Source organism: Triturus cristatus, chromosome 4_1 (genome assembly GCF_964204655.1).
Source record: "Triturus cristatus chromosome 4_1, aTriCri1.1, whole genome shotgun sequence".
Taxonomy (NCBI): domain Eukaryota; kingdom Metazoa; phylum Chordata; class Amphibia; order Caudata; family Salamandridae; genus Triturus; species Triturus cristatus.
The window spans coordinates 760566641-760590992 of record NC_140585.1 but is presented as its reverse complement, the minus strand read 5'-3'; the positions used below and the strand labels follow the sequence as shown (position 1 = coordinate 760590992).

At 43.9% G+C, this 24352-nt stretch overlaps 1 protein-coding gene across 1 annotated transcript in view; it reads left to right on the top strand.

Moving 5' to 3' along the window:
* The window catches only part of LOC146855500 (uncharacterized), a 49749-nt gene extending 32178 nt beyond the window's left edge, over positions 1 to 17571 (top strand). The window contains exon 5 of the mRNA XM_085651151.1: positions 17162 to 17571. Within this exon, the coding sequence (XP_085507277.1) occupies positions 17162 to 17468 (307 nt within the window). The 3' untranslated portion in view covers positions 17469 to 17571. The remainder of the gene's footprint in view (positions 1 to 17161) is intronic.
* Positions 17572 to 24352: the final 6781 nt, after the last annotated feature.

Below are 24352 nucleotides of genomic sequence, written 5' to 3'. Positions count from 1 at the left end.
ACAGTGATCTCATGAGCAACTAGAGTGCTAACATTCAGAATTTATGGCAAATGTGTGACATATCTGAATCCCTTCTTGATGGAATCAAAGTAAAAAACTGAAAGCATTTCCTACTGAGGAGACTGCAGTAAATGAGGAAATTAGGAAACTTCATAACCAATAAATCTCCCAAGATGGCCACCAGAGACAAAAGAGCCCAAATGCAGCACAAATATCACCCAGATGTAGCCCACATGTAGCCCAATGACAGAAGTGTGCAAAACACTTATTTTTTGTGTATTTGCAGTTTTATATAGTGCAGACTTGTCAGGTATTGGAGTGCTTTACATGAGCATTGGTTACATCACACAAGATCAAATTCATTTTGGTTGTAGACATGGGGAGATTAAGTGAATTGACCAGAATCACAGAATGTTGAGCTGAAGCAGAAACTCCAACCTGGTTCCCCAGTTGCAAAGTCTGCAGCTCTGGAAGTAACACCACATGCTCTCCCGTAAGTGCAATATTTAATCAAGTGGTCAACTGGATAAAAAAACATAAAGATTACAAATAATTTAAAAGTTCTTTGTCGCTATTTGAAAACTCAGAAAATATGTCCTCATTTTAGTTTTTTATAGCACGAACCATAATTTTGATGCAAATAAGACCCTCTCATATATGTAATTTCTAAAGGAAATGCTCTAGGTATTACAGTTTTGATTACATCAAGATGACGTCAGGCGTTCCACACTTTTGCAATAAATATAGAATGTTAGCAATCTAGTTGTTCGTTGGGATACTGTTGAGAGGCAGAGGCCAGGGGCACGGACTCTGAAAATTGAAGGCAGGTAGGAGAGTGCAGAGGCAACAATTTGACCACACTGGGCAGGCAGGAAGGGCAGTGGCAGCACAACAGACTATGGAGGGCAGTGGAAAGGGGGGCAGGGGCAACAAACCAACAATTTAGGACTGGCAAAAGAGGCTGTGGCAATATAATAGACCATTGTGGGCAGAAGGAAGAGGCAGTGGTAGTACAACCATACATGCAAACAGACCCGTTTCAGCCAGGAAACGTCCAATGTTTTTAAGCTCAAATGGGCTTTAATTGATCTGTCTCCTGTCTACAATCTCCTCTTTTTCAATGTAACTCAAAGGGGAAAATCAATACCCCAGTTTTCTTTCAAAATCTCCCTCTTACCAAGTTCAACATTTTCGCAAGTATGGTACATTGGATCATGTTAGGCAGGAGGAATTGGGGTAGGGAAATGGACTTGGATAACAGAGGACAGGAGGGACATGGAGAGGTGCACCAAACTGACCCTACAGGGCAGGCATCAGGGTTTTCAGCAGCACAATACACCACACAGGGCATGCGGGACGGGAGTGCAGCACAACAATCCATAGAAAGCAATAGGAAGGGGACAGGACCATGCACATGGACAACAGAGAACAGAGGGGAAAGAGGCAATGGTAGCTAGCTGACCATAATGGACAGACAGGAGAGAAAGCTGCAGCATAACAGACCATAAAGGGCAGGAGGGACGGATCAGGGGCATTACAATGGAACAGACAAGCCAGGAGGGATGGAATAGGGGTCTGCACATGGAAACAGAGGGCTGGGTCAAGGAGGCAGGGCAGGAGCAGCAAGATGACCATGGAGGTCATGCAGGATGGGCACTAGAAACAAGACACACCATGGAGAGCAACAGTGAGACTATGATGGCATACACACAGACCATGGAGGAAAGGTGGGAGGGGGTCCGGGGCAGCTAGCTGACCACATAGGGAAGGTGGGAGGGGCCATGGCAGCACAGAAGACCATGCATGGCAAGCGGGAGGGTTAGTGGCAGCACAATGGCTATGATGGGCAAGAAGGAGGGTGCAGGGGCATGCACAAAGGACCATGGAGGATAGAAGGGAGGGTCAGGACCTGGGCACAGACCAGAGAGTTCAGGGGAAGGGGCCTCACAACAGACCACGCGGGGCAGGCAGGAGGAGCAGTTGCAGCACAACAGATCAGGGAGGGCAGAAGGGTGTGGCAAGAAAATGGACCATGGAGGACAGGAGGAAGGGGATGGGGGCATGGCATGTGGACAGGCAAGGTAGAGGTGGCAGGGACAGGTTACAGTCACCTGACAATGCTAGGCAGGTGGGAGGGGAGTGGCAGCTCAACAGAACACTAAGAGTAGATAGGAGTGGCAGTTCCATGGAACATGGTGGGCAAAAAGGATGGAGCAGGGGCATGCACAAAGACATCGGAGGGCAGGGGGAAGGAGAATATGGGCAGCAAGCTATGCACAGAGGCTAAGCAGGAGGTCAATGATGGGCCATAGAATTGGGCAATGGAGGGCAGGATGAGTGGACTGGTACATCATGCTAAATGGTGGGCAGTGGCAGCACATCAGACCATGCATGGCAGGAGGGAGGAGGCTAGTCCATGGATTCAGACAACAGAGGTTAGGGAGGAGGTGGATGGGGCAGCAAGCTAACTGTTCAGAGAAGGTGGGTATTAGGATCTTTATTGTTTTTAAAATGTGTGTCTGTGCGAAATACTTAAAATATGAACAAGTATGCAGCATAATCTCACTTTTATTCAGGAAGAAGAGGACGTTTGTGACTGTGACTCCGGGCTCACTTGGCAGAAACACCCCCTGACCCTCCACCCCCCTTCGCAAAATGTAATGCCCGTGAAAAGGGTAGGTGGACGCAGTATTATATAGAACATAGTCCTGAGAGCACGATTGAAAATGAAAACTAGATATAGTATATGGTATAAACTATGCACCAAAAAGTGTGATTTAAGATGAACCGGGGCTTTAAATATAATATGCAATACATTGGGCGCAATGACCGATTCATTGGAGAGCCCGAGATAGCACAGGCACTAGCGCGTGCTATGGGATATGCGCCTTGGAGTGTAATATGCACAGGGCAGTGTTGTGTAACCTAACCAGTCTCTAAAGTTGTAATATAAAATATGTGCTGGGGAGTGTAACGTTGCATATGCACCGTGACAAAGATATGGATCCCAGATTGTAATATGTATGGCATAGCGCTGTGCATTATAACATAGGCATCGAGGAAGGCACGTTAGATGGGGCAATATAACCTGTGCGAAGGCAAGTGTGGCATGACATATTCACGGGGTGGTGTTACAGTGCACATGGGCTAGAGAGTGTCATAGCATACGCACTAGCTGGTGGAATACAACACAGAGGTGTGTGGCACTCGGCGTGCACTGGTGGGTGTAACACAGCATTGGGCTCAGCCAGGAGCACGCTGTGACTCTCAAGTGAGGTTTCGTCTCCTTTCCAGAGAGTAAAATAAAAAGTATTACACATCTGGCGGTGGATGTGTATTTTATTAACCGTGAGGGGGGTTCCTTGCATAGTTTGGTAGAATTTTTGTCGAATCCCCTTTGAATGGCTTGGTGTGCGTGTGTATTAAATGTGCCCGTCAATAGCTACCCATGTTTGTATAAATAAACAACAAGGGTGTCTACTTGGAGAGTGCCCACCGGCGGGGGCGCCGGGATTAGGCACGGTAGGGCGTCAGACACGTCAGAGATTCACTAGCGGTGTAAATACATTCCACGTGGATTCCTTGTATGCATAGTCGCCTTTTAATGAATATCACGCAAATCGTCATGGTGATAGGTACATACGGTTTGTCCAGCATGTCCTAGGTGTTTCTATAAATATATTTTTAAAAAAAACAAAGGCCGGCCCCGGGGAATGGGGTCCCCGGGGCCATAAGTGACCTGAGGAGGGGAGCAACGCAGCCGCCCTCCTAAAGAATAAAAAAAAAAAAAGGCCATGACCCGGGGGTTGGAGTCCCCGGGGCCGATTAAGGCCTTGGGAGGGGGGCCACGCGGCCCCCTTCCAAATTAATTTTTTTCAACAAAAGACTTTAGGGTGCAGGCCCTGGGGGATGGGCTCCCCAGGGCCAACAAATTAGAAAAAGAAGGGGGGCCACACAGCCCTCCTTCTTCAAAAAAGTAAAATAAATAAAAGACCGGCATTGTGCCGGAGGCCACGCCCCCTCCTTGCAGCACTCTGAAAACGCGCCCCCTGGCCAGTTGTAAGTTGGGGAATTAATTCCCCTTCAATTCTGAGGGTCCCTGAGGGCCAACTAGCCCAACAGTAATCTCCAGTATGCGCCAGGGAACTGCGTTGCAGACTGGTGTTCTGAGGCCATGCCCCTTTTTACACCTCTATGCAACACAGCTCTGTGGCGCTTACTGGAGGTACCTAGTGGGCTAATTTGACCCTAGGGACCCTTAGGATTCAAGGGGACTTAATCTCTCAACTTAGAACGGCCACAGGGCGCGTTTACACAGTGGTGAAGGGAGGGGACGGGGCCTGAGGTGACAGGTGCAAACACGCCCTGTGGCGCGTTTTAAGTTGGGGAAATAATTCCCTTTCAATCCTGAGGGACCCTGGGGGCCAACTAGCCCACCAGGTGCTTCCAGTAAGCTCCACTGCTCTGCGTTGCAGAGAGGTGGTGCAGGCCGTGCTCCTTTTTACACCTCTCTGCAATGGCGCTTACTGGACGTACCTAGTGGGCTATTTTGCCCCTAGGGACCCTCAGGATTCAAGGGGACTTAATCTCCCAACTTAAAACGGCCAGAGGGCGTGTTTACACAGTGGGGAAGGGAGGGGACGGGGCCTGAGGTGACGTGTGCAAACATGCCCTATGATGCGTTTTAAGTTGGGGAAATAATTCCCCTTCAATCCTGAGGGCCCCTGGGGGCTAACTAGCCCATCAGGTGCTTCCAGTAAGCGCCACTGAGCTGCATTGCAGAGAGGTGGTCCATGCCGTGATACTTTTTACACCTCTCTGCAACACAGCTCTGTGGCGCTAACTGGAGGTACCTAGTGGGTTATTTGGACCCTAGGGACCCTCAGGATTCAAATGAACTTAATCTCCCAACCAAAAACAGCCACAGGGCGTGTTTACACAATGGTGAAGGGAGGGGACGGGGCCTGAGTTAACGTGTGCAAACACACCCTTTGGTGCGTTTTAAGTGGGGGAAAAAATTCCCCTTCAATCCTGGGTGACCCTGGGAGCCAACTAGCCCACCAGGTGCTTCCAGTAAGCGCCACTGCGCTGCATTGCAGAGAGGTGGTCTAGGCCGTGCCCCATTTTACATCTCTCTGCAACGCAGCTCTGTGGCACTTACTGGAGGTACCTAGTGGTCTAGTTGGACCCTAGGGACCCTCAGAATTCAAGGGGACTTAATCTCCCAACTTAAAATGGCCACAGGGCGTGTTTACACAGTGGGGAAGGGAGGGGGCGGGGCCTGAGGTGACGTGTGCAAACACGCCCTGTGGCGCGTTTTAAGAGGTAGTTTTAATCCCCTGCCCTATTATATACTAGGGGCTTACAGAGGAGGTCATGCTAATCACAGGGGGACCCTAACGCATAGTGTTCCCTAGTGTATGTAGGTGTTTTCACTCTATTCTAAGTGTCTTTTAACATAGCACTGGCTCTAGGACTGGTTAGTCAGACTCAGTTACTACCAGTATCCGTCTGAAAAAGTTGAGGGTACAGGATGATTTTGCAGCAAGGCTTCTTTCTGCTCTTTTCTTCGTCTTTGAGGACTTCTGTTGCTTCTTTCTGCATTTCTTTATTTTCTTTCTGTGCATTTTTTTTTCTTTCTTCACATGTCCTATCTTTGTAGGCATAGTTAGAAATTAGCATTTAAAAAAACTTTGAAATTCACTGAAAAAAACATAGGTTTCAGGCACGTTATAGTTAGGAATTAGCATTTAAAAAACCTTAGAAATTCACTGAAGAAACCATAGGTTTCAGGGACGTTATAGTTAGCTGGACTTTTCACTCATACAAAACCAATGAAATTCCCCCGTTATAGTTAGTTCAGCTAACTATAACTCGCGCGCCCGCAATGCACTGCTGATGACGTCACATATTACATCACTCATGACATGGTCAGTGACATCACTCATGACATCACTGATGACATCTCAAATGACATCACTGATGACCTCATCCTTGTGATAGAGTGGCAGACCTCCTCTCCCCCTAATATAACATTTGATACACACATTCAAAAATAGAAACTAAAAATTTCAAAACAATGGACATACCAATACCAGTTACAACAACCTATCCAGTAATTCTAAGATCCACATACACATCCACTCATTCCCCAACAGTCCTATACAGTCACTCATACATGTACTCACTCATCATATGTACTCATACACCTATACATCCTGTTACACAATGCCACTCATCCATAGAGTTACTCATATACATAGTCACTCATGCTAATAAAGAATCAAACATCCATTTACTTGCATATACAGTTATACACACACCACCACACTTACTTCTACAGAAACTTACACATACTTAGTCTTTTAAACAATACTTATAGAAACACATACTTATTCATACAGGAACTCTTTCAATCCCTCACTCTCACATATACTCACTTATATACACCAATAGTCACATATACTAGTTTAAAACATATGTAGTTACTCATAAAGACACTATTGAGACAGTCCTTCACTCACTAACACACCCATGCACAAACTCATCCACCCATACAGTCCTGCACACATGCTGTCTTCAACACATACAAGCAGTGAGTCACTCATTCATGCACCTATGCACTACGTAATACCCCCCATGAACCATACAGACACTCAGACACTCATACTGATACTCAAAAAAACAACTAATAACCTATATAGACACTCATGTAGCTACTCACCAACCCATACAGCCACTTATACACAAAGTGAGAGACTGATGCAGATATTTACATATTTAAACATTACTCACTAAGCCATGTATTCACTAAGATACACTTAATCAGTCAGTTATACAATCAATTTTTCAAAAACAAATCATCCATTTAGACACTTATATACCCATTTATTCTTCCATCGACCTTGAGATATACATATATTAAACATATGTAATTTTCAGAAAAACACACATTCACTGGATGATGTCATCAGTGATGTCATTTGAGATGTCATCACTGATGTCATCAGTGATGTCACTGACCATGTCATGAGTGATGTAATATGTGACGTCATCAGCAGTGCATTGCGGGCGCGCGAGTTAAAGTTAGCTGAACTAACTATAACGGGGGAATTTCAATGGTTTTGTATGAGTGAAAAGTCCAGCTAACTATAACGCCCCTGAAACCTATGGTTTCTTCAGTGAATTTCTAAGGTTTTTTAAATGCTAATTTCTAACTATAACGTGCCTGAAACCTATGGTTTTTTCAGTAAATATATATATATATGTGTAAACCAAATGCATATTATAATACCTACAGAAGGTTGCAAGTAGGTAGTTTTAGTTAGGATGTAGTTTCGACAGGAGGAGCCTTTTTTTCATTTGCCAAGGACTTTGGTATTGTTTGCTGAATTTTTGTGAAATTTTCAAAACTAATCTGCCACTCACTTCAGCTGCAGTCTTGAAAATTTTGGGGTGATCCATCAAGCAGGGGCCAAGAAAAAGGGGGTGGGCTGAAACACTTTTTCTCCATGTTAATTTCCATAGGAAACTTTAGATAAGGCTACAGCCTGACCTGCTGAATGGAATTATACCAAATTTGGCAGAAAGCTAGCTGTTGGTCCTCAAAGAACCCCCTTTTGTCTGTTCAGTAGGGTCAGAGATATTTAAAGAAATGTTCATTTGTATCTCTGGGGACGCAGAAAATCAGTGACCCCTCACGATCCTATGCCTGAGATCTGATTGGGACAGGGTAGAAACACCGTGACCCTCTAGGCCTTGTAGGGGGACCCACCAGGGCCAAAAAGCAGGGTTTAAAGAAAAAATTAGGAAGATGTCATGCTGGGCCCATGACTCCGGACAAACATTTTTTTTAAAAAAAGAAGCGCTTCATTAAATATAGGACCTGGTGGCAGTTTTTATAGTAATGTGGGGGTGCCCATGTGGTACCCCATGCCCAGGGTCCTGCCACCTCCTCAGGGTGAACATATGTGAAGTGATGCGGGGTTCCAGTTCAGCCCCCACAGCTGCAGAGATTGCCACCTCCCAGGGGCTAATGAAATGGAGGGCCTCATGGACCCCTTTGCCCTGAGGACCGCCACTTCCCTGAGGCTTGAGTTGAAAAATAATATGGGGCGTTGTGTGGCCCCTCCGCAGCCCTGGGACGCCACCTCCCTGGGTCTTTAATCACAAATTATGTGGGGGGCCACGCAGCCCCTGAAGCCCCAGGGACTGTCACCTCCACGGGGTTTTAATCACAAATAATATACGGGACGCATGCCCCCCCCCAGCTTCGGGAATCACCACCTCTCTGGGGCTTCAAATGTAATTAATGTGCAGGAGCCAAGTGGCCTGCCCTGAGCCTCGGGGGGACCACCACCTTCCTGGGACACATATCAAGAAAGGAAGGGGCTGCAGGCCCCCCCTCCTGGAGCCCTAGATGGCCCTTGGCACTGTCACCCCCCATTGCCGGCTCCAGCAATGTTCTGGGGTGCCCAATCCTGGGACATTGCAGTTTGCTTTGGCTTGGTGGGGGCATGGCAGGGGCACCGCTTCCACCAAACCTTAGCAAACACTGCTCTGCTGCAAGTAAGTGAGAGCAGAAAATGTTCTCGCTTACTCGAAGAACAGCAGAATTGCTTTTGGACAGAGGGAGCTGGATGTTAGCACTTCTCTCTGTCCAAAAGCAATGCCAGCTCCTGGAGGTCTCAGGGAACTGGAAGGAACTGTGGAGGCCTTGAGGCTCCGTGTATTACAATGATGTTCAAGTGCACTCAAATTGTTAATTTTATTAGTAGTTTGTGCTATGTGCTTCCTTGTCATTGCCGCAGTGCCCACTGGTGCTGTGTGAACTGAATTTACAGGAATGTCAGGAGAGGGGGACCCTACCGAAAAGGAGCACTTTTCTATGGAAAACAGAATTGTTTTCCTTTTCTCTTTCAGAGGCTTTTTTTACTCTTGTTTAAATCTAATAATCAACGTTCAACCATGATTCAATTTGCGATTGTATTCTTTATTGCCATTTTCCTATTGTTTCTTGATAGCATTTATGTAATCATCCACATCATTATGGACCCAATGCATTTCGGATCAATGTTGGCCCCTCATCAGGGGTCTCAACAATAGATTCTAGACATAAAAGCAAGATACTATTTCAGTACAGTCCCTTACAGAAATTATATATAATACAAACTTCAAAGTTGCTAGTTTGACTTAATCATACTCATGATTCTGTGATGGGAAAAAAGTGAATGACATATCCTGCTACGGATGAAAATATTTCGTACCTAATTAAATAGATAGTAGTGCACCCGTTCCATGCTCTTAGCAACATGAAAAAGTGATTCAAGAAGTGAAAAAGATTTTCAGGAAGTTAAAAGACACGAGATTTACACTTTTAATTGCGCTAAGGCAAACTGCGTGAATAAGTGAATAATTCCGGAGTTACCAAGTGTGAGTTGAAAAAGTGATTCAGGAAGTAAAGGGCACAAGATTTACACATTTAATTGTGCTGCGGCGAACTGTGTGAATAAGTGAATAATTCCGGTGCTACAAAGGGCGCATTAAATAAAAAGTCATGCAAAGTTTCATAGAGCAAGCTGCAATTGTTAATGGGGAAAATCTTATGTTATCTTGCGTTTGTTGCTCACCGATGCGGTGCTCGTAAAGACTTTGGGCCTCATTTATGAAAAGTGACGCATCACTGCGTGAAAACAGTGATGCGTCACTTTTCACTGCGCCCTCCCTGCGACTCCAATGATGCGTCATATTTACAGTATGACGCATCATGTCGCAAGGAGTCACAGATACGTCAGTATTTCTGACGTATCTGTAGGCGCAAAAGTGACGCATTGCTGGAGTGTGTCACAAAAGTGACGTAACTCCAGCAATGTGTCCTTTCACATGGGGCAAGCCCCATGTGAAAGGGCCTGCGTCAGTCTTACGCCTGCTGTGAGGCAGGCGCAAGATATTGACGCATTTGCACCCTAGAAGTGGCGCAGTGAAATCTCGTAGATTTCACTGCGTCACTTCTACAATGCTTACTTACGTGGTAAACGCCCACCCTGCATACATTATACCTGACGCAGGTATAATGTAGCGCAGGGGTTTACAAAGTGACGCATCTAGGTAGATGTGTCACTTTGTAAATATGGCGCATCATGGCGCATGTTTTACGCCACTGGTGCGTCACAAAAAGTGATGCACCGGTGGCGCAAAAGTGACGCAGGGGCTCATCAATGAGCCCCTCTGTGTTGAAAAAGGAAGTGAACCATGCAGCGTGAGTTCTTCCGGATTATAAAGGATGTAACGAGGCATTTTTAAAGGGATTGTGCCATGCTTTACTGATTGCTAGTGTATTAAATTAATAAAGTTTCAATACCGCTCATGAAAAACTTGATGTCAAGACAGGAAATGAACCTATGAACCTTGCAGTGTGAATTCTTCCGGATTATCAAGGATGTGATGCAATGTTTTTAAGGGAATAGTGGCATGCTTTAAATAATTGTTATCGTGCTGAATTAATAACGTTTCAATGCATCTCGAAAACATGTATGTGAATAAAATACCTGCAATATGCTTGTAATAAATACATATTGACAATATTAGGAAAAAAATACCTCTGTGTTGAACCAGTTAATGGTGGACATTATATGATAAACGCATAATATACATCACTGATGATCGCAAATATGCCAATTATATCTAAATAACAAATGTTAGTTTATAGAAAACAATTAAAAATTGAGTCTATCGTTCATCCCGTTAGGTTTTATGGCATGTCACTTTTTAATCCATAAACATTCTTATCTGGCTAGTACTTTGTGATGATCTATGTCCATTTTGGGTTTTAAAGCCTCAAGAATAGTTAATCACAGTTGTGCAATGTTGTGTTTCGCTTCTCTCCAGTGCATGGCTACGGTGGATTTCATATTTTGATTTCTGATATTACTTTTGTGTTACGTAAGGCACACTTTTATTTTTCGTTCTGTTTTTCCAACGTAGATTTTTCCGCAAGGATATTTAAGTGCGTATATTACATTAGATGTGTCACAGGTGCTGGAATGTAATAACTTGATGGAGTTTACTTGTGTAGGGTGTATAAAGTGATCTCCCGTGATCATGTTATTACAATGTATGCAGTTCATGCACTTTCTCATTCCTTTATAGACTTTAGGTTCTTCTTTTGGCTTCCTTGATAATAGTTCTTTGAGATTTTTAGAACGTTGCAAAGCAAATATGGGGGGTTGATCAAAGAGATGTTGTAAGTCTGTCTCTCTTCTGATAATGGACCAGTGTAGCATTTATTTAATATTAAATACCCTTTTTCCATGAAGGTTTTATTTGTTTTACACAACATTGGTTTCAAAGCGATTTGCAAGCTTCAAGGAATTATTTTTGCTTTGTGGTAATGAATTAGAGTTGTTGCATGCAATTGCGGATTCATTTCTTTCTTACTGAGATATTCCATTTTTTTCAGAAGCTTTGCAGTGGAGGATATTTGATGACTGTACAGTCTAGCCTCTAGGATCAGGCCATAGATTTCTGATGCCGCTTCTGTTGAGTAGGCTAAGGTTTCGGCTTTGTTAGTCAACTGAGCTATTTCTTCGAATGACATTGTTGTTGGTGCTCTCTGTTAACGAGTTTGGACCAGTCTCTGTGTAATATACAATGATGTTCAAGTGCACTCAAGTTGTTAGTTTTATTAGTAAAAGTTCTCTGTTTGTCCTATGTGCTTCCTTGTCATTGCGCCGTGCCCACTGGTGCTGTGCGAACTGAATTTACAGGAATGTCAGGTGAGGGGGATCCAATCCGACTGACGTGGAGCACTTTTCTAAGGAAAACAGCGGTCCTCAATGTAAGAAACTGGTTGCCCTGGGTGGGACCAGTGCACCCAGAATTGTAGCCAGGCCCTGAGGGGTGGGATCCCTTGTGGCCCCCTCCCTTTTTTAAAAACTACCCCTTCCGTTACCTCCAGTAAGTACCACTCTTCGGAGGCCACGCCTCCTTTCTCCACCACTCTGCAAACGCGGCTCCTGGCATACTACTGGTTGGTGGATGAAGTCTAATTTATTCCTGATGGACATAGGGGGCCAAGAAGCCCTCCTGATACCTCTTGTAAGTGCTACAGAGCAGAATTCCTGAGAGCTGGTTTGGTGAGTGATTGGTGTCTGAGTACTTACATGGTTGTCTGAGTGTCTGTGTGGGTGGGTGAGAGGGTGTGTGACTGCCTGTATGGATAAGTGATTCAGTGAGTCAGCGTCTGTATGGGTTAGTGAGTGCATGTGTGAGGGGCTGTATGGGTGAGTATGTGTATGGCTGTGTGGGTAAGTGGATGTATCAGTGGTATATGGGTAAGAAACTAGGTATGTGAAAGGCAGTATAGGTGAGTGATGGGGTATATGAGTGACTGTAGGGTGCGTGAGTGAATGTGAGAGTGACTGTATGGCTGAATGTGTGCTTATGTCAGTGACTGTGTAGGTGAGTGAGTGTGTGCTAGTATCTGTATGAGTGAATGAGTGTGTGTGTGCATCTGTATGGGTGAGTAATTGGTTGTGTGATTCACTGGATGGGTGAGTGACTAGGTGTATGAGTAGATCTATGGGTGACTGACTCAGTGTATGAGTGGCTGTATGGGTGTATGAGTAGATATGTCAGTGGGTGTATTAGAGACTGAGTGGGTGTATGAGTGGATGTAAGGGTGAGTGAGTGGATGTATGTATAGATCAATGAATCAGTGATTGGGTGTGGAAGTACTTGTATGGGTCTGTGAATGGGTTTGTGAATGGTTGTGTGGGAGTTGGAGTGTATGTATGAAAGGTTCTATTGAATTGTGAGTGGGTACATCAGTGATTCTGTGGATAATGTCATCAGTGATGTCAGTGACCATGTCATGAGTGATGTAATATGTGAGGTCCTAAGCAGTTCATTGCGGGGGTTACAAGTTAACTGCTGAATTTCACAGGTTTTGTACTAGTGAAATCTGAGCCTAGCCACAACCTTCGTGGTAGTTATAGTTAGGACTTAATTTCCATAGAAAACGTTTTTTTGCTTTGCTAATAACTTTGGTGCTGTTTGATGAATTTTCACAAGTATTTTTAAATTAGTAAGACGCTCAGTTCAGCTGCTGTGTTGAATGTTTTTGGATTATTCGTCAAGCAAGGCCTAGAAAAGGGGGGGGGGCAAAAAGCTTTTGCCCAATGGAATTCTCCATAGGGATTTTGAACATGACTTCAGCCCGAACCAGTGGACATAATTACACCAAATTTCGCTGAAAGGTAGCTCCTGGTCCTGAAAAAGCCCTTTTTGATATTTGGCATGAATCCATTCAGTAGTTTTGGGGATAAAAAAATAATTATATATCTAGAGGTGAGAACCCTCCACGAATCCTCCCGATCTTGAGCAGAGATCTGATTGGCTGCCAACACTTCAACTAGGAAGTGTTGGCAGGCATCTTGAGACTCTGTCTCAACCAAGTCCCAAAAAAAACTTTAAAAAAATAGAGACGGGCGTAGGGTAGGTATACCCTGACTCCCCAGGCTTGGTGCTAGGGTCCCCCAGGGACCTCACCAGGGTCAAAAATATATTTTTTAAACTATTGTGGCAAAAATTGCGATGGATTCACAAATTCGAGGCAAAACAGCACAGTCTCCCGTGCTTGTTTAAACATGGTCCCCTGGGTGGGCCAGGTCCTGGAGGGTTATTTATATTTTAGATAATGGGAGGGGGTGCAAAATGACCCCGTCACCATGGCCAGTCTTGGCCCCGAGGACTCCCTCCTCCATGGGGCAGGCAGAGTGAAAAAACAAGCAGATGAGCGCCATGTGGCTGTCCTACTGAGTCTTTTATAAGCCCAGCGGACCTCCACCTCCCTGAGGCTTTATTACAAAAAAAAGGGGGCCATGTGGACCCACCTTCATTGCCCATAAGGGCTTAGGGGACCACCACCTCCCCGGAGCCACAAATATAACAGAGGGAGGGTACCGCATGCCCCCCCCCAGGCTGTTCTTGGCCCTTCAGACCACCACCTCCCCAAGGCAGGCCCTTGAAAATGAAGTGAGGGGGGCGAGTTCCCCCTCCTAGAGCCATAAATGACCCTGGTGACCGCAACCCCCCAGGACCTGCTCCCTATCTCCCGATGTGCCCACCCTCGGGAGATAGCAGTTTGCGCTTGCTTGGCCAGTGCTTACAAAGCTCCCACCAAGTGAGAGCAAACTGTAAGCCAGCTCTCAGCAGGTGGGAACAGGAAACCTGCTCCGGCTCCATAGGAACAGAATTTTCATCAGTTTTCATGCCTGCATTCGAAATTACGAATGAGTCACAGCTGAGTAAAACATACGTTTTTCGAGGTAAAGCTCATTGAATTGGGTGCAGATTAAAAAAAAATCATGTTTACTGATTTGTTTTCAAACTCAGTTGTTTGGTATTCATTGTATTGGTTTTAATATAGCACAACTGAAACCAATTACTCAGTGGCAGAGTGCTTTACACAGAAAAAAAGTACTTTAATAGAAATGCGGCACAGGTGAAGTAAGTAACAAATGAGGTAATCAGTTTATTGAAAGGTACGGTAGGGATCAGATGTACAACATTATGCAGACCAATTCTGGGAGAGGCGATGAGAATAGGCTGATTTTGGCGTTCATCTTTCTAGGGTCAATAATATGGTTATTATGCTTTTACTGTTTTTGATATGGCCTGTTCTCTTATTTTTTCGTCTTCTATGTGTAGTGTGTTGGCTTATGGAGCATCTAGTGCTCCTACGGTCCCCCACAGTGACCCTTCATTGTCTTTCTTTATAAAAATGTCTCTTGGAACTTCAGGAATTGCTACTTAACACAGATGGGTATATAATATTTTATCGACTTTTGAATGATGGAAGGCAAAGTTGTCTCCACAGATATCCAGATTTGGGGCCTGCAGTTTGCAATCAGAGCTGTGAAGTTGGGACATAAGTCTATCTTAAATGCTAAATGCGCTTCAAATTCATTGTTTCTTTTAAGGGCTATAGAAATAGGGACTATTAGATCTGTAGGTTAAGTGACCACTTCAGAGAGGGTTTTGTACAGTGAGCATCCTGCACTCACGTATTTTAAGGAACTTTCATATGTGACCATGGAAAAAACAAGACGGCGGAATACAATATTTGTCTAGTATCACAGTTTTGGCCACACGCGTAATCTCAGATTAATCAAAGGTTTTCTGGTTTACATTGTATAAAACCGTCACTAGATGGGTATCTCTTTCTCCCATTTTACATCAAAGGGTAATGCTCTTACTTTAACTCTTGGCTCATGAGGTTTTAGTTGAGGGTAAGTGGAAGTCACATTTAGAGAGTCAGGATGAGAAAAGAATAGGGAGAGATAAAATAGGGAGAGGGAGACAATATTGAAGAAAGGCATAGGGAAATAAAACATGGAGAGGCTGTCAGAACATAGCTTGCATTTCAACTTTGCAATGACCATGCTTCTTATGAGATCATCAAACAAAGTGGCATTAAGATGTTTCAGTTTTACTACACAGTTGTACTGCTGAGACAAACATGTGCAGATAAGATAATTAAGAAATTAAGAACCATACTTGTTGCAATGTATAACTTGCACACTACAGTAGCACGTTGAGCACATTTAATGTAGTAAGATATGGGACAGTTTTAAATGTGTTTACATATGTCAAGCCTTGTATTTTCAATTGCTTCATAAACCTTCTTGCTCTCTCACTAAATTCTTTATCAACATTTGCTTTATAATGAACCATTTTCTACTCTTTCTTTCAAAATGTTCTCGGGGAGAACCCCTTGAATCCTCCTTATGTCAGTCAGACTTACTTGCTTGCTAGTTAAAACTCAGCCCTTCCTTTTACGCCTCACTAATTTGAAATGTCACCAGCCAACACCTGCAGAAAGTACTCCAGTTGGGTAGACATTTTCGGTAAAACAATGGATTCTTCTTTGAAAAAATGTAGTTCCATTTTGGACTTCATGCTCAATTCACATAAATGAAACCTCAATGGGAAGCTCTTGCAAGCATAAACACAGCAGGTGCCCCAGTTGATGCTCCACTTCTCTAAAGCACAAATGATCATAAATTCTTGGGCTTGGCAAAGGCAAAGGAAGTGTGCTTCCTCTCATATTACATGTTGAAAAACAATCTGAAATCCTTAATGGAGATGGATGCATCATTGAACCATTTGAGCATAATCTGATCTGTAGTGACTATGACAAGTGCTTTCTTTCTTTTCTTGAGAGCAGAGTCCATGGTTCTCCCTGTTAATACCGAGAGTATGCAGAGGTCTGCCTGTATGGCCTAACCCCATTTGCCTTCGTAGTATGCAAAGGTCTTTCCACCTTTTCCCACATTGACAGACAGCTTACCAAACGGTCCCCGAGCGTGTTTTGCACCCATTTTGGTGATGTGTCCTTGATGCAGAGGAATTTGGTGGACATCTCCAGCAAACAAAGAAACACTTAGTTCATATAGTTAGGAGAAAGTACCCCTGTTTGGTGGCAATTCCCATCTTTGTAATCTCATTCTGTTCTGTAGACGAGGATTCATGTTATCACAGATTTGTGGAACAAGACGCTCGAGAAACAATCACATTGCCAAAATTACATGCACACAAGGTCACTGGAGAGATTTTCTCATGGTCTATTACGCAGTTGGAGTGTAGAATATGCACTACTTGTTACCCAACAACCTTGTTACCTTACTAATTAAGCAGTGGAAAGTATACCAGTTGGGTAGACATTTTAGGTCAAACTGTGGAGTTAAGGTTCCATTCTGACCCAGTCACTCACACAGCTACTGACATACCCATACAGACACTCAGACATGTGCTCACACGCCCATACAGTCACTCACACACCCACTCACAGACCCACAAAACTACTCATGAACCCACTCACAGACGCATATAGCCATCACACACCCATTCATTTGAGATGTCATCCATGCTGCCATCAGTGATGTCACTGACCATGCCATGAGAGATATAATATGTGAGGTTATAAGCAGTGCGTTGCGGGCAAGGAATTTATAGTTAGCTCAGGTAACTATAACTGCTGAATGACTATGGTTTTGTGTGTAAAATATAATGTCCTTTTAACCTTTGATTTTTTCAATGTTTTAAATGCTATTTTATAGCTATAAAGTCCCTGTAACCTTTGGTTTTGTTTTTTTTGCAGGGCTGATATGGTTGGCCACTGCGGGGACCCTAGGGGCACTGCAGGAGCACTGAATAGTGTTCTGGTTGGGTCCGAGACCTTTCCCCCTCATCAACCGCTGCAGGATCATAGGTCGGGAGGGCAAGCAGGGAAGGAGAGTGACATTGAACCTGGAAGGCGACCGACGGTGGCAGACGTTTTAAGAAGGGATGTGGAGGAGAGGATGACAAGTTTGAGAAGGATGGCAGAAGAACCCGACCCTGGGAGCCCAACCTCGCTACTAGGACTCGGCTTGAGACCATGTGGACTACAGAGATGCCTATCTTGACTGGAGACCTGAGCGAGCAGTTCCAAGGAGTTAAAGACACTCCCAAAAATCCGGGGAAAGGCGAGAAGGACGAGATGGCCGTGACTCCTCTCAAGAGTCACAGCTTCAGGCAAGTGACCTGGAAGGGGGCACGCACTGTTGCATGGTGGCTGATGTCATGGGCATATCTGGTGGGGTGATGCAAATACTCTTACGCATGCATTCTTCAAGCAATAGTGGTGGTGCAAGTCAAATTTGGGCAAGGTTCCTTTAGCACATTATTTCCTTAATTTTTTCTGCATTCTATGTTTAAATCCCACATCGAAAAAAGGGGGAAGCATGGTAAAGGGAGACACGTGTATCAATCACCTGGGGAAAGTGCATAGTCTGCTTGGCTACGGACTGAGGATGAGTGATCTGATGTTAAATCCAGGGAATGGTCACAAGACTTTTCACTGGATGTATCTGAGACAGGGGATCCTGTCAGGTTGATTAAACGACTTGATGGTGATACTGGTGATGGGTTGGTTATTATTAAGGACCATGACTTAAATGACTCTACCATCTGTTTTCCCGAGGGTGCAGTGTAAAAACTGAGGGAACCACAAGGAGAGAACCCCCTCAAAAGACCTTCAGATCATGAAGAGTGAACTGTGGACAAACATTTGGACGTGTACAATGTTGTGATCATTTCTTTTGGAGTCCATCCATCAATCAAAAGACTTCTTATATCAATTAGCTGGTGTGGTTTTTATCTTACCTTCCTGTGACAGGTTTTATCTGTGAATTTCAATGTTTTTTGTAATGTTATTTTCTAACTAACACTCCTAACAGTTAGTGCATACGTTTCTACCATCAGATCAGTGAACTGGCGCCAGGACGCCTAAGGGTAATAGTGCACTCCAAAAATCCTATTAACATTAACTATAATGTCCCTATAACCTTTGTTTTTAAGCTGATTTCTAAGTATTTCCTAATTTTATTTCCTAACTGTAAACTGTAACCTTTGAGAGTTGGTGTGTGAGTCGCTGTGTGGGTCAGTGAGTGGGTGTGTGAGCAGCTGTATTGGTGTCTGAGTGGGTGTGTGAATGACTGTATGGGTCTGTGAGTGGGTGTGTGAGTAGTTTTTCAGTTTTAATTCACGTGTATTTGGACCGTAGATCCATAAACAAAACACACAATATTTAAAATTACATCTTAAAAAGTTCATTTCTTAAAAAAAAAAATACATCTTAAAAACTCATTTAAACGCCTTTATAACCTAAGTTGCACATAGTCTATTTGCTACAGCTCAATAAAAGTATTCAAAAATACTTTAACTTTTTGCATAAACTTCCCCATAGCAACAGCAATATCTAAATTAGTCATTTCGGTTATCAGTGAGACAGCCTTTGTCCTAGTTTTTATCTCATATAACTTAAATAATGGTTTTAAAAACATGCATCGTAATTCTAAAAGCCTTTGGCAATCTAATAATATATGTAACAGATCACAATGTGTGTGCAAAGTGCAAGTACATCTTCCCATCTTGTCGATCATGGCGCTTTTTATCATATAATTTGTATAACATGGGTTTACCCCAATTCTTACCCTAAGGACCTCCCTCCGTAATCCACAAACTGGTAGCCTATCAATATAAGGGAAACATTGATTAACTTCCCAAGCAACAGTCATGAAATGTACTGATGGTTTATTCCCAAGATACTTTCGATCCTCTGCAATAAATATTTCCTTCCCCAGCGATTTGAGGATCTTTTTGTCAATATTTACCACAGAATCGTGGGTGAGTGAGTAGCTGTATGGGTCTATGAGAGAGTGTGTGAGTAGCTGCATGGGTCAGTGACTGTGTGAGTGGCTGTATGGGTCTGTTAGTGGGTGTGTGAGTGGCTGTATGGGTCTGTGAATGGGAGTGGGAGTGGTTTTGTGGGTATGTGAGTGGCTGTATGGGTCTATGAGTGGGTGTGTGATTGGCTGTATGGGTGTCTGAGTGGCTGTATGGGTCTGTGAGTAGGTTTATGAGTTGTTTTGTGGGTATGTGAGTGGGTGTATGAGTGACTGTATGGGTGTGAGTGATTTTGAGGACAGCTAACTCCGGAACATGGGGGCTCATGGTTCGATCCCTGGGGCCGGCGGCAGGTTATCCCAACACCTTGTGACTCTGGGCAGTAGCTCACTTAATCTTCCCGACAGCCCCCAGCTCCAGGACAACTCTCCTGAGGTAGCTGCACACTTTACAAATGCTGGTATTAATATTATATGGGTGTGTGAGTGGCTGTGTGAGTGGCTGTATGAGTCAGTAAGTGTGTGTGTGTGTAGCTGTGTGGATCAGTGACTGGGTGTGTAAGTGGCTGTATGGGTCAGTAAGTATGTGTGTGTGTGTGTGTAGCTATATGGGTCAGTGACTGGGTGTGTAAGTGGCTGTGTGGGTTAGTGAGTGGGTGTGTTAGTGACTGTATTATTTTGATGAGTGGAAATATTTTCCTATCGCACCTTCTGGGTTTTGAGGTTTTAAAAAGTTACTGTTTGCCCAACTGAGATGGAAGTGAGCCAGACTTTGGGGGGCCCCAGTTGAAGAGCCCTCCCAGCCCTCACTACTGGGTGAGGGAATGTCTTGTGGTAGATGCTGCAACTTGCATGTTTGGTGTGATTCTGGTAGATTAGCACCTCTGCCCAGGGCACGAGCACCAAATAATTAACTTATGTATTTACTATAAGAATATTTCCGACTGCTGCAGCTTTGTAATGGGCAATACTCATGCTTTTTTGACACAGCCCATCACTTCTTTGCCCAAAACTTTTGCTATTTCACTTTTTTCACTTTTGCCCTCAGAAGTGTTTTTTTCTGCAAGACCTAGCTCAATAGGACTCTCACATTGATGCTTCTTGGCATCCCACCTCATGTGCCATTCTTCCTCTCATATTCACTGTTCAGCGCTTTGAAGTGGCTTCAAGGTGGTCTAAGCACTATCCAAACGCTAAACATGTTTACCTCTTCTGCATCCTTGTTCCCTCCCACCCTCTCCCCTAACCGCTTCTTGTTCTCATCACAATACTTTGTAACTGACTTTGCCTAAAGCCCTATAGAAACAATGACATCACACATTCATGGGTGCTTCATTTCAGTTTGCACCAAGCCTCCCGTCTGGATTGTCTTTTGTCCCTAGAGTAGCAGCTATCCTTACCGATCTATTTTTCTTTCACCAACTGCAGAAGGATGAAAGATGGAGTTGCCCTTCAAGGAGTACACCCCGATATAACTCACTCAGAAAGTATTAAAGCCTTGAGGTATTTATACTGTATTTTTCCAACTCGTACCCATTGTTTTGGGTAAGAATATCTATTTAAAATTGTATATTGCTTATTCATACTGAAACTAAACCATGCTCACCTCCCCTCAAAACAACACCCCCGCCCTTTCTGATGTAACCAGGCAAAATTTAGTGGTTAATTCCAGGGAATCAAAAAAATTGATTTTCTTTATTCAGTGAAGTCCTTGATTTAAAACAAATCAATAAATAAAACAAATAATGGCTGTGGTTATGAGATGTTGGCTTGACATGGAACTAAAAACCTCAGTTAGAAAAACAGCACAAAGGTTAGTTTGAAGTGTCTCTTGCCACCAGCAGTCGGTAGTTAGGTGAGCCAAATTCTGGGGGGAAATGAGCCTTGGCAGCCCTCACTATTGGGCAAGGGAATGTCTCACAGTGGGTGCTGTGACTGGCTTGATTGGTGTGATTCTGGGAGATTAGCACCTCTGCCAAGGGAATGAGCACTGGAACAATAACTGACGTATTTACTAAAAGAGAATTTCTGACACCCTGGTCAATGCTGCGGCTTTGTAATGGCATATTAGGGTTGTTTATGGTAACCAATCCTCTTTTCCTTGGAGTACCACCTAAATAATACACTTGCTGTGTTTATTTCCCCTAAATATATTGCTGTGCGCCCTAATTTGTTTCGCCACCAGGTTACCATATTATCTCACATATTGTAATGCGAGATACTCATGCTTTTTTAACACACTCCCCACTTCTTTAAGAGAAAATGTTGCTATTTCACTTTTTTCACTTTTGCCTTCAGAAAGTGTATCCTCCCTGTTTGGTCTTATGTTTTTTTCTGCAAGCCCTGGGGTATGCTAGGTACTCAATAGGATGACCTGCACTCACCCTCTGGTACCTTGTGGCAGAGCAGACAGGCTTATCTCCAGAGGCAATGTGTAAAGTAATTGTGCAACACACATACACAGTAACACAATGAAAACACCACAAAAAGACTCCACACAGGTTTAGAAATATAGGGAATATTTATCTGAATTACTCAAGACCAAAATAACAAAAATCCAATACGTAGTTCATGAGATATGGTTTGTTTTAGAGAATAAATATGCCACCACAGTGCTTTAAAAGTCACTTATGATTTGGTTCAAATTATTGTTCCTACTACTGTGAACACAAAGTCACTTGTGTTGCCTTAAATAACAGTTGTTCCCACAGTGATGAAAAACAATTAACACTGTTCTCGCGGGCAAAGCTGGTCGTGGGCAAGGCCTATTTGGTTAGGCAGTTATGACCGCATGGAAGAGGGAGTGAAGGCCGGTAGCAATCACCTCATAGGCCCCACAACACTCAGTACTTTTAATTTGCAGATGCTGACATTGTGTATCGGACTCTGCGGCACAGTCGCGGGCTCCAGTTACACTGGTTGGGCCTGGATCACTGAGTCTGCATTGATGAGGGGAGAGCTGCAGACGGGGCATGGCTTCACACTTGTGTTTTATGGATTGGCGGCTGTTGATCGGTGCTGGCTCCATCTGGCATTGTCCTGGCAGAAACGTTGCTGGGGCCGTGAGTTGGGGGTTTTCTCATTGGCACAGAAGCTGTATCAGGCAGGAATGCAGTGACTCCGATCTGCACGCTGGTTTGAAGTACTGATTGTTACGTCTTGGGGAGAAATACGGTAACTCAATTAGCGAGCAGCCACAAGGTGCTGGTTTTAGATAACCTCAGCTGCTGGAGGGACACAACGTGCAAAAACCAGTGGCCACTGAGAAACAAAACAAAGTCTTTGATGTCCCTGAGACTTCTTTAACAGAGGGAAAGCCAGCAAGCACATGGACTCATTCTGGGCTTAGTCTTTGATCCTTAGCAGGGCAAAGGCCAGCCAGCAGCAGGACTGCTCAGCAAAGCAGGGAAGCAGTTCCTCAGAACAGGTAGTCACAGCAGAGTGACAATTCTTCAGCACAGCAGCCTTCACTGTAGCAAAGTTCTTTCCAGGTCCAATAGTATACTAATTTGGTAGGGCCAGGGCTCTGGTACTTATACCCAAAAGTGCCTTTGATGTAGGGGCAACTTAAAAAGAGTTTTCTGAAGTGCACAAGGATCACTTTCAACCCAACCCTAGCTCCATACTGCCAGTAAGAGATGAATCAGGCCTTTGAGTGAGGGCAGGACACAACCTATTCAAATGTAAGAGTTAACCACCTCTCCCTCTACCTGTCAAAGAACACTATCATTATGCAGATGCATGCCCTGTTACACCCAACCCTTCCTGTATTGTGACTGTCCAGAGAGTATGCACTAGGTACAACTTCCACCTAGCCCAGACATATATTGTAGACAGGCTGCAGGCACACAAAGGAAAGTTAAGAGCAATGTCCAGTTTCTAAAAGAGGCATTTCTAAAATGGTAATGTAAAATTCATCTTTACCATTAAAGAAATTTATCACCACCATTCAAAGGATATTAATCGGGAATTACAGCTTAAAAGATATTTTATGCAATCCCCAATGCTAGCCAATTGAAGGAGTAGGCCTCAAAGCAGTGAAGAATAAATTTAGCTGTTTGTCACTGCCAGGAAATGTAAACCTTACAGGTATGTGTCCTGCGTTTTAGTTACACAGCACCCAAACAGTAAACATGGTAAAGCATCATACCCTCTTCCCTCTAAAGTACCCTTTTTCCCTCTTCCCTCTTCCCTCTCACAACCTCTACCTCTTGTTCTGGTCACAGTGCTTTGTAACTGACACTAAGTGCCTAAAGCGTTATAGAAACAAGAAATGGGAGTCCCATGCCTGGATTGTCTGTTGTCCTTAGAATAACAGTTAACCTTACTGATCTATTTTTGTTTCATCTACCACAGAAGGCACAGAAGAAGGAAAGGCATGAGTATACCCTGATATAACTCACTCAGACAGTATTAAAGCCTAGATGTATTTATAGTGTATTTCCCCAACTCATATCGGATGTTGCCAGTAAAAATATCTATTTAAAAGTGTATATCGTTTGTTCATACCGCAACTAAAACATGTTTATCTCGCATTGAAATACCGCCTTCCCCCACCATTTATGATTTAACCAGGAAAAATCTGTCCACGTTGTTGTTAATTTTAAGGAAAACAAATGAATGGATTTTCTTTATTCTGCTGTGTCATTGATTCAAAACAAATAATTAAATTAAACAAACAATGGCTGTAGTTATAAAAACCTCAGTTATTAAAGCACCACAAAGGTTAGTATTACGTTCTCTTGCCACCTGTAGGTAGTACCGCAAGTAGTTAAGTCCCCAAATGTACCCTGCTGGTCCTTAAAGCAGTAAGGGTTTTAACAGGCGGTGTGAGTATCTGAGGGAAGGCTCTGGCTAGTAGAAGGGGTCTTTATTTTAAGTGCAAACAAGGCTTTTATTGGACTAATAAAAATGTAATGGTAGAAATCCCAGACTTGCATTGCCCCAAGGACCTGAAGCTCTTTCTGATGCCAGAAAGCCAGAGCTGCTGTGCGCAGAGATGGTTTGTGAGTGGGCTGGAGAGCATGGGCTCAGATGCTGATTTGAAAGGTATCAGATGGGTTGTTTGTGTCATGAATCTACCTCAGGACATTGCTTATCCGCTGGGCAGAAACAGAATAAGC